Below are 10,830 nucleotides of genomic sequence, written 5' to 3' on the forward strand. Positions count from 1 at the left end.
CTTCAGGATGCACACACTCAACAATCGCTACTGTCTCGAGGCAGCACAAAGCTGGGACGCAGGCTGTGTGGCCCAGAACATCACGGGACCACTGCGGGACCTCAGAGAGAGGCAAGGAGCTGCAGGGCTTTGGCGTGAGCGTGCGAAGAGCCACTGCCCAGCAACCCCAGAGACACCAGCAGTGGTGAAGCTGTGGTTTCAGCTCCAGCAACTGCTGCTGCGGCCCTGCGCTGAGACGAGCGTCCTCTCGTCAGCCATGTATGTCATCAATGACAGGAGAGTTCTAGGCTCCTTTCAAAAGCAGAGGTGTTAAATTAAGTTTCCTCACTATTGTATTTTCTAACGCCCCTCGTTAACACACCCCTGCGGCTGGCGGTTGAGGGAGCAGAGGGGTGTGGATGGGTGTGGCGTGTCTGCGATGGGGCACATGTGCTAAGTCTTGCAGAATCTGTGAAAATGTTTACATTCACACTGCACGTGCACCGTTTGGATACGGTGAGCAGGAGTTGTATTGAGCTGTTTTCTCCATTAAACGCTGTGTGTGTGTGTGTGTGTGTGTGTGTGTGTGTGTGTGTGTGTGTGTGTGTGTGTGTAAATGACCACGTAACAATCCTCATGTTAACATGTTTATGATGAAGCCAGATTAAATATTTCTGAACCATTATCCTTAGTATAGGGAACATAAAAGGTCTGTCTAATGTGAGTGAAAAGCACAGGAAGTGACACACTTGTCTAGACCAGCATGTCACATGATAATGTGATTCATGATCATTATGTCGTCATATCTTTTTTGAATGATGCTGAAACACTGAGAATAAGCACTGGTATGATCATAAGACCACCGGAAAGACAAAGTGCCTGGCTCTGCCTTGCACACCATCCTCTCTCACTCACAGCTTGCTGGCGGGTATTTATATGTACTTAAAGAAGCCATGAAACAAAAAGATCTGATTTCTCGCCACCTGCTAGTTTGCCACCACCACCCCCCCATACCACCGTTAAAGGGCCGCAAACACACACACAAAAAAAGAACGCCCCCAGAAAAGTTTGGGGGGGGGGGGGGGGCTATTCATTGCGATGACAAAGGAGGAAAGAAATATATTATCATAATGAATCTTATCTGTGTCTGTGGGTGGCTTCCCTTTGGCCACTGAGGGAGACTCACAATGCCAACATGTACACATCACCATGGCACAATGTGCTATGAGGCCTTTGAATCTTTTAAGCTTTGTAAATATTCAGCAAACAAGCCCTGGATGTTGGAGCAGGAGCCTGGTGTCCCCCCCCCCCCCACACACACAGCTCTGGGCTTTTTGGATACAACTGTGGCTTCTTTTTAAAGACACATTACCTAATCTAAATACAAATATGCAGAAAATTCCATATCAGCCACCATCTGCTGTTCACTAAACATCTAGGGTTAAATATAATCTAATAATAGAGTTAGATATAATAATCTGATAATAATCTAGGGTTAGATATAATACTCCAGGGTTACATATAATTTAAAAATCTTAATCTTAAAGTAATTTTAAGGTATAAAAGAAACAGTCTCAAGAAGTCAAGATGGTAGAGTGTTAAGTGAATGGAAATTTAGGATAGTAAAATATCATTGTGTTAGTCCTGTAAGAATCCTGCTGCTTTTAGTCTTCCGTGTGTCGTCTTGTTCTTATTTCATGAATTTTACGTCACTTCCTTACGGCGGTCGGGCTGTAAAAAACTTTTCACTAACTCCTGCGTAAGCGTGACGTTGCTATCACTGCGTAAAAAAACGAGACGTAATTTCTTAATTCTTAATTTATTACTCCTCTGATGTAATAACCTGCACGAATGCACGGGTCAGAGATGCCGCGTTTCTTTTAATTATTTTCTGATGAAAATGTGTGCGGAACGGGTGAGCTCGAGCGCGTGTTGGTTGACTGTCTTCAGCTGTGGCGTCCCGGCCTCGTGCTCGCCGACGCGCGTTTGCTCCTGCCAGCTGCAGCTCATTCGTCCATCCGGAGCAATTATTTGGGTTCAGCGATACCAGTGAATCCACGAGATAAATAAAGGCACGTTTGAATTTGTGTAAAAAAAAAAAAAAAATCCAAACGAACAAACACAAATATGTTTGTTCTACACAACCTCTCAGCTGTCGCAGGACGGGTAAAGCTCGTGAATTGTTGCAAACCCAGGCATTACCTCCGCAGAACCGGGGCGCGCGGGCTGCGGCAGTTTATGTTGGGGGCCCATGTGATGGCAGATTTCTGGATAGCGCGTGGTCATCTCCCGAGTTTATTTATTCAAGGCCTCGAGACGTCGGCCGGACCTCCCTCAGTTTGTTAGGCTTACAGGGCCCCCCTCGCGCACCCAGCCGTTCCTCGCATTCCACGTACCCCTCCGTTCCCAGCTGCTCGCGCCCTCGTCGGATTAAATACAATCTGAGAAACCTTTCCAGGCACTGCCACAGCATGCGCGCGCACTCCTAACCTCCGGGAGCCCAGGCGCGGGCCTGCTGGATCACTAGGCAGCAGTAATATAAGAGTAACTACAGCTTCAAGGATCAATTTTAAAAAGACCACTGCAATTTGTTTTTTTTACTTGCTGTTGTGTGTGTGTGTGTGTGTGCATGCGAGGCAAAGTAACACTGCCTTATAACGACAACGGTGCCAACTAGAAACCCGCCTATTGTGTGTTACGCGTGACCAGAGCTGAGTGCTAAACCTTGTGCACCTCAGCGGTGATGCAATCAACTTCTGCTTTCTCCTTTTGGCCCACGCGCCATCTTCTCTACATTCAGCCTGCTTCGCGAGTGTCAGCTCCGGCTCAGCCTCCCTGTCCCAGTACCGCGCTGATGTAACGGCCCGAGTACTAGGAGCTGCGCAAAGGAGGAACTCGTGGTGAAGTTCGTTATCATTTCCAGTCCCGAGGCTGGACAAGGCGCCTATCGTCGCCGTGCACTGGGTCGCCTTTTCTCCACAGTGTCCGAGTGATGGAGGCTTTATTCATCTTTTATTACAAGGAGGAAAAAAACAGCAAAATAGAGAATTTATAGTACCTCCTGCATAAGTATCTCGCGCAGTGTGTGTGTGTTTTGTTTTGTTTTGTTTTAAATAGTTAGTTTCCTTCAGAAAATAAAAAAAACAAACAGGTTTAAAGAAAATATTTTACTTAAAGTGTCAAAAATTAAAAAAAATAAATAAATAAAACGAGTCTGTAACTTTTGTTCTTTTTTGCACTTTTCCAGCAGCACTTCTGTTTTTAATTACCGGTCAGAGCTCGTTAACCACACCGTGTTTACTCGCGCGCTGTCGTTTATCAGAGCGATGACGTAAAGTAAAGGGCTTTTCTTATCAATAGATGGCATGCGCGCTCGCGCCCGAGCTGCGGCTGTCCGGAGCGGCGCTGCGCAGTGCGCGCGTGTGCTGGGTTTACTGAAAGAGCTCCTCTCGCGGACGCCCTCGTGCACGTTCTCCCTCCCGCGCTGATTGGGAGGGCTTCTTGGGTGGTCTCCCTCTCTCCCTCCCTCCCTCTCTCTCTCTCTCTCTCTCTCTCCACTTTGGCGAGCTGTTGCTTAGCAGCTAATAATAGGAGATGTTTGCAGAGTAATTTGCGTCTTCCTCGGCCAATGGGAAGCGGAGCGCCTTTGGGGCTTTGCATAGAGGACACCTTCTCCAAACCGCTCCGGGATCGCGCGCAGACGGAGGAATCCGCTCGCGACTCTCGTGGAAAGCCGCCCGGACGGATGAAGACCGAAGGATCCGCGCGGACTCGAGCGCATGATGTTGGGATGGACTGAAGCATATTTTTCCAACTTTGACGCCGTGGGAGCGCGCGCTCTTTGTACCGGATTATTGTCGCTCGTGGCGAGCGCGAGCCGTTCCTCTCTGACTTTCTTCGCTGCTGCTGTGTGGTTCGGACTATGGCCTCGGACCCCCGACGCCCAGGGGCCGGTGGGTCTGGAGATTTACCCCCACGTTACACGCGTTCCACGCCGCCTGTGCGCGCCGAGCTCCCGCGGAGACCCGGTTACTGCCACGCCGCTTTTGCGCTGAAACACATTTCTAAGGTGACAAAAACCTTCCTGGCGGAATACGGGCGATACACAACGTGCTTGTTGTCCGTTTGCAGTTTCTTACGCGTGCGGGAATTGAAACGACCGATTGTCCCACGCAAAAGTCGCCTGGTGCGTTTTAGTACTCGAGAATTAACCAGCGTCCCGAATGACAGATTAAGATAATCCAGGGTACACGCCGCGTTTAGACTGCATGCACAGCCTGGCTCAGAGAGGCACGGGACAAGTTCGCCTGCTTTGCCTGCGCTCCCCGCTTGAGTTTCATTCATCGTCGCATTGCACGGTAGATGCCTGCTCGTGCGGGGTTTGTGGGACCAGGTCCGGATTGAGCCGCATCTGACGGCCTGCCCGGGTGCGGCAGAGCAGCGCAGCTACGGTCCCGTCCGCGAGCCCGCGCAGAGCGGACTGCAAACGGAACGTGTTGCAGGGTTGCGAGGGAGGACGATTACAAAGAAGCTCTTGAGTTGGTCACGGTCGCATTTCTGTCGCTGAAGCCTGGCGTTTTAGCCAGCGCGTCGCGTACTTTCACATACACACATTATCCTGCGAGTGTGAAGCAGGCAGTAGTTCTGATAATTGTAATAACAGGCATGAACGTTACGGAAAAGTACCCGTCAATTAAGGCTTCTGTTCACACAGGTTGGATCAAAATGGGTTGTGTGTTGTTGCAGTTTATCTTAAACTAGATTGTGTTCTCAGTCCAAATCATACATTAGTCATCATTGAAACCACATTATAGCTTTATTACCAGTCTTCTGGAGCAGAACTTACCTATTAAGCTTTCTTATGCTGAAATCTTTTTGTAGAGATTTCATTTTATTGAAATATAAAGAGTGTCAGTTGTTTAACAAGAGCTTTGAGGAGGAGAACAGTTATAATGTGCAGTCGGTGATAGACTGGAGGAACCCGCGGTCACGGTGTGATGTGAATACGGGCCATTCATCTAACCAAAGCTGTCAAGGTTGGTGAAGGAGTCTTGTAAGTAACGTAATACCTAACGAGGGCGCGCGTGTGTGGTCTGCACCAGGCCGCCACGTTCGGATCGTTTGGCACGTGGAACTGGACCGCTCAAAATCAACGTTTCCTGTTGCGCCGAGCCAAACGGCAGACCGGCCACCGACTGGAGATGTCAGACGGTCAGAAATGAGCCTTCAGAACGCACGTGCTGCACCAGTTCAGCAGCCCAGTTCAGAGTTAGTGTTCCCAGTAAGCGTGTTACAGCGTCCCAGTACTGCGTCCCAGTACTGGAGGAAAGACGTGTACGGGTGCTAATGAAAATTGATCAATAAATACTGATTCAATGTGTTCAGCAAAGATGTCTGATCGCCATATGGATGTAATTCCTGACGGATGATTTATTGGTTGTTCGAAATGTGAATAAGATCCGGGAAATGTGTGTGGTGTTCTTGTTGTGAAGTGATTCCACAATAATCTTACAGCTAATATTGTCATTTTGAGATTATTTTCAAATTTCCTTTTTCTTAAATGCATTCAAAACTAAATCTTAAATATGCTAAGAACATTGTGGCAATGTATACATTCAAGCGAAACAAAAGTAAGTCATGTGGGTTTTTTGGGTTTTTTTGTACATATCAGGTTCTTTTTGAAGAGAGAGTTGACTGAAAATCAAAGTAACAATAATAATGACAGTGACCATATTGGAAACTGCTGGCCGTGTGGTCTAGTGGCTGCTCTGTTGCGTGAGACTGAGAGGGTGTTCTGAAGGATGGGTTGTTTCTCCTAAACACTGCCTGGTGGGCACAGGGCCAGGCACTTGCTCGGTGTTGCTCTAATTCCGGGCGGGACTGAGGCTTCCTCTCTGGTGTTGCAGGGCAAGGCTTCGGGACACAACGCCCCGCTGTGGCTCCGATCCAGCGTCCAGGTGCTCCTCTTCTCTCTGGGCTGCCACATTCAGCGGCATTGTGGGAAAGTCCTTTTCGTCGGCCTGCTGGTGTTCGGAGCCCTGTCGGTGGGTTTACGCGTGGCCGCCATCGAGACAGACATCGAGCAGCTCTGGGTGGAAGGTGAGTGTGTCTTCGGGGTCGGGCTTCGGGAATGCTGGAGTTCGGGGCGGTTGTTTTGTTTTGTTTGTATGTTTTTTGGCCCAGGAACTTAGGGAATTCATACCCGCAGTTCAGATAAGGCTGTTTGTGAGCGTTTTGTTGTGGTGTCAGGTTGTTTGTGTGTGTAGGGTGGGGTCTGGTGAGAGAGAGAGAGAGAGAGAGAGAGAGACAGCAATATCTGAAGTTACCCATCAGCCCCTTCTGCTCTGGAGGATTTTTTCAGTGGTTCCTGCATGCATTAGTCCCTGAACAAGCAGACAGACAGTGGCTGTTTTGGGAGACCAGGTCTGAGGGCTGGTGGTGTGGCTGTTGCGTGGCGATCATCCTCACTGCTCTGTGGGATCAGTGTGTGCACTGGTCTTTAAACACGGACCATGACCTCAGGAATTCCATCAATTCTGTCACGTACAAGCGGTTTGCGTTTCTCCTCCTCTTCCGACGAGCAAGATCTCTCTTCTTCTCTGTCCATCAGGAGTATTGTTTTCCACTGGTGCCTTTACCGCACGTCGTTTACCGCCCTCAGCCACCACACACACACACACACACACTCACACATGCACATTTGACGCACATTTCTTGCACGCCTCACTTATCTGTGCGTTTTCAGGCATCTTTATTTGCTTTTCACACTACCAAATTCCTGTTAAGCCCCCCCCCGCCACCCCCGGGTTTGGTGGAGCCGCTGATCCCCTGCACAGATGGGGTGTGTGAATCGTTAACCGCCCTGGAGTGCCCCAACCCTCCCCTCCTTCTCTCTGTGTGGTCCTCAACTATTCTTGGATTCCATTCAACAATAAAGACACACCCCCTTTCCTCGGCTGGGGTAGAGGCTGAGGTGGTAAATACAGCTGAAGTTTACCCACCTGTTACGCACACGTGCACACACACGCACACACACGGAGCTGCTGTAGTTGTTTTAAGTATATCACGAATGGAGTTTTAGTAGCTTCTTTTGAGCCCACGAGAGAAACGTTTGAGTTGCTGGACGGTTCTTAGCCTGCTTGCAGTGTAGCGTGTACTGCTGTTTCTTTTTTGTCCTGCGAGAAGACCTGATTTGTCCAAACCTTTCTCCATAAATATCACACACAGCTGATGGATTTGTACGCCGCGCCCCCCAACCCCCCTCCCGGGCACACGGGGAGGCGTGCAGAAGGACTTGTCAGGTGCTGTCACAGAATTCGTCTGTTAATGTAAAGCAGTCTTGAAGTGCAGACTTGCTGAAATGGGGCACTGTTCCTTTAAGAGGCCGGCCCATGTTACTAGAGTTTCTGCTTGTGTTGTTTCCTCCAATAGCCCATTGACAAAGCTGCTCGCTATTGAATGGGGAGTAAGTGGTTTGGTAACAAGGAGAGGTTAGTTCTCACACACACACACACACACACACACACACACACAAACAAAAGTCTCATGGACAAAGAAAAGGGACTTTTAATGAATTGTGTGACATCAATGTTTTCAAGTGTTTATTTCATGAGTCTTTTGTCTTGCTGCGGCTCTCAGAAGAGTCCAGGCTGTAATTTGCTGGATTAGTTCAGTGTTGCGTCTCAGAAAGGAGTCCGTGTTCAGAAAGCGCCCTCTCCCTCCCACCGCACGGCGGTCCGGGCCAGCGTGACAATTCTGTGTGTGTGAGGCAAACAGGGCGAATGGAACCTCACACTTTGTCAGCTGTGCGTTCAGGAGCATCTGTGCCTCTCCCCCCAACATACCCTAAGGCTGTTACTGCCCCACGCTCACCCCAGCCTCTGCCCCACCACCGCAAATGTCACCCTGGCCACCCCTAGTTTTCCACATCCTCCCGGACCACCCGGGCATTCATGCCGGTTTCCAGCTCTCCACGAAAAGCTGTGGGCAGAGTGACTTTAGAATGCCGGGAACTCTGGAGCAGAGGAACACTGGTGAAATCTGTGCTTCCAGACATCAGACACAGCACACGCTCAGTTAGGCTCCACACACACACACACACACACACACACACACACACACACAGTTTCTTTTTTAGTTGTTCATTTGCTCAGATTGGTCCCATCTGTGTTGCCAAATATCTGCTTTGGTGTTTAAAAGCTGAATTTGAATTTCATAGGGACTGACCTTAAAAATACCCTCCCTCAGTTAGCAAGTGCTGAGGTCATAGCCAGAAGCTTGAGAGCATGTAAGCACAGCCACTGAGTAATAAAGTGCGGTAATAAAGTAGAGGGGTATGTGGAAGGGCAGGGGGCAGGAGAAGAAGAGCATAGTCCTCCAGTTTCCTACGCTCAGACGTCAGCTCCTCGAGAGAAGTGCGGCAGAGTTCCTGAATTTGTTAAGAAGACAAATCTGGGCTCCCACGCCAAGCCTTTGGGGTGGCTGCCATCTTGTCTTAATCATATAGCCACTCATCAGATAATGTGGGACTTTTCTTTCTCTAAAGGAAGGATAAACAGCAATTAGTTATTGACAAGGTTCCCCATCGCAGCGGACCTGAGAAGCCCCAGGCAGACTTTGTTGTGTGCACATGCGATGGTTTGAGTAATGGAGACCTCTCGGAAGGCTTGTGGGGAATTAAACAGTCATTAGTGGAGCTCTGCGCAAACGTGCGTCCGACTGGAGGAACAGCAGCGCTTTTTAAAGCGAGAGGGCTGTTTATGCAGTCGCGCGCACCCCTGCCTTAATTTTTCTCATCTGTCTTGACACAGTTTTTGTGCTTGACAGACGTGGGCAACACAGGCAAGCTGTGAAAACATTAGGCCAGTTGGGAAGAGGTGAGGAGCAGGGGCTTCTGGGTAAGGAAGGGGTGGAGCAAGCTGACATGCTGACAGCAGGTACCACTCAGGGAACTCGCCTGTCTGGAGGGAGCGGTTCGGGAGTCTTGAGGAAGGTGGGCAAAGTCCAGATAAACGCAATAATTCATCAGAAAACACACAGCAGTTCGGCGGCGGCTCCGGGAAAAAGAGCGCTCTGTGGCGCATTGTAGGAGACCGGCTACAGAAATAAACTCCGAACTGCCGAGACTCGGACCTCACCGGTCGAAAGAACAAACAAGCCCAGAGTCGGCCTGGGTCACTTGAAAATGTTTATTTCAACTCCCCACCCACACACCACCACTATCCACCGCAAGCCGGCGTTGCTGAAGAACGGGCTGGGAGCCGAGTACTGAGTTGAACAAGTCCCCCTTCTCTCCAGTAGGTGGGGTGCGGGCTTGGGGCCACTGCCCCCCACCGGCTCAGCAGCGTTTGTGGGATTCTCGTATTTCCCAACAATTGCAGCGCTGAGGAAGCGCATGGGTTGGACACACGGCGGCGAGACTCTGCTACAGGGGTAATGCGCAGGGAAACGCGGGCGTGGGTGAGGGGCGTAGCTACACCTCTCCACCAGCAGCCTCCCGAAAGCTCCTCACTTCTCATCCTCCTCGTTCCTTCTTTCTTTCTCTCGCGCTCTTTCTTCCTTTCTTTCATAGAACCTCTCGGACAATAAATATTTCTTTCTTTGCTCCAGAAGCCTGAGGCACTGGTCACTTTTTTGGCAAAAAAAAAAAAATTCTCTTACTTTTCTTTCCCAGAACACAGTTTGCCCCTTTTGGTCAGAGAAAAGCAAGAAAAAAACATTTTCTTGGAAGTGGGGAGGGGGAGCTGTTGGGCTCGATAAATTCATTTCCAGTCTGAATGAGACCAGCAATGTGGAAAACTTTTGCCTTTCACTGTGGGTGAATGTATGTTTCAACTACACATTAAGCTGTTTTAGCAGCCACTCGAGTGCCTAATGTGTGTATTAGAAGTAGCATAATTAAGACAGGCCAGCCCATACATATGCTAATGACCTGCTACTAAAAGCCCACGCCGCTGCAGATTTATGTCGGTGCTCACTAGTATCACACTGAACTCGGTGGAAACAGAAACTTTGCTGTTTTGTTCATCCATTTTGATTTCTTTAAAAATGTTATATATGCTTCATTTTTAAAATGGATAACTTAGCACAAACTAGTACGAACGCTTCTTGAGCACATACGGGAGAACACACGTGCTTGTATGCACACACGCACAGACGCGCGCACACACACACACGCACACTCACACACACTTGCACAGACACACGCTCACACACACACGCGCACACACAGACACGCGCACACACACTCAGACACGCACTCACACACACACACAGACACACACACCCTCACACACCCTCCACCAACATCCTCTCTACCCTACACACACCCCCACACATCCTCAACCAACACCGTCTTTACCCCACACATCCTTCACCAACACCCTCCCTACCCCACACTCCCCCCCCACCCCCGTGCCCCTCCCCAAACCCTGTTTGTTGGGAAACATCTGAAAAGGCTTGAAAAACAGGAGGCGTCAAAGCTGCGCATCCAAGCAGCTCCGCCTTGACTGTGGGGGTGGAGCCAGAGGTGGAGCTGTCCCCGCCTGCCTACTGGGGGCGGGGCTAAGGAGTGTGGCGCGAGACATGGTTGAGTGTCCATGATGTAATGTGTGGGAGAACAGCTCTGAGGAATGTGCAGCTGGGGAAGGAACTGAGAGCAGAGAACAGCAGCTCGGTGTGTGTGTGTGTGTGAGTGTGTGTGTGTGTGTGTGAGTGTGAGTGTGTGTGTGTGTGTGTGTGTGTGTGTGTGTGTGTGTGTGCATGCAGGTGTGAGTGTGCGTGCGTGTGTGTGCATGCATACGTGTGTTTGTGTGTGTGTGTGTATCTTTCATCATTCTTCCTTGTGTGTGT

The 10,830-nt window shown here is 49.7% G+C and overlaps 1 protein-coding gene across 1 annotated transcript in view; it reads left to right on the forward strand.

Annotated features, from left to right (window-relative positions):
- The first annotated feature begins 3,425 nt into the window (after positions 1-3,425).
- Positions 3,426-10,830, forward strand: part of ptch2 (patched 2) — a 28,186-nt gene continuing 20,781 nt past the window's right edge. Inside the window, exons 1-2 of the mRNA XM_027030262.3 lie at positions 3,426-4,048; positions 5,886-6,078. Coding sequence (XP_026886063.3) covers positions 3,902-4,048; positions 5,886-6,078 — 340 coding nt within the window. The 5' untranslated portion in view covers positions 3,426-3,901. The remainder of the gene's footprint in view (positions 4,049-5,885; positions 6,079-10,830) is intronic.

The sequence above is a fragment of the Electrophorus electricus genome, chromosome 20 (assembly GCF_041902795.1).
Source record: "Electrophorus electricus isolate QZ-2024a chromosome 20, ASM4190279v1, whole genome shotgun sequence".
In the NCBI taxonomy this organism is placed as follows: Eukaryota; Metazoa; Chordata; class Actinopteri; order Gymnotiformes; family Gymnotidae; genus Electrophorus; species Electrophorus electricus.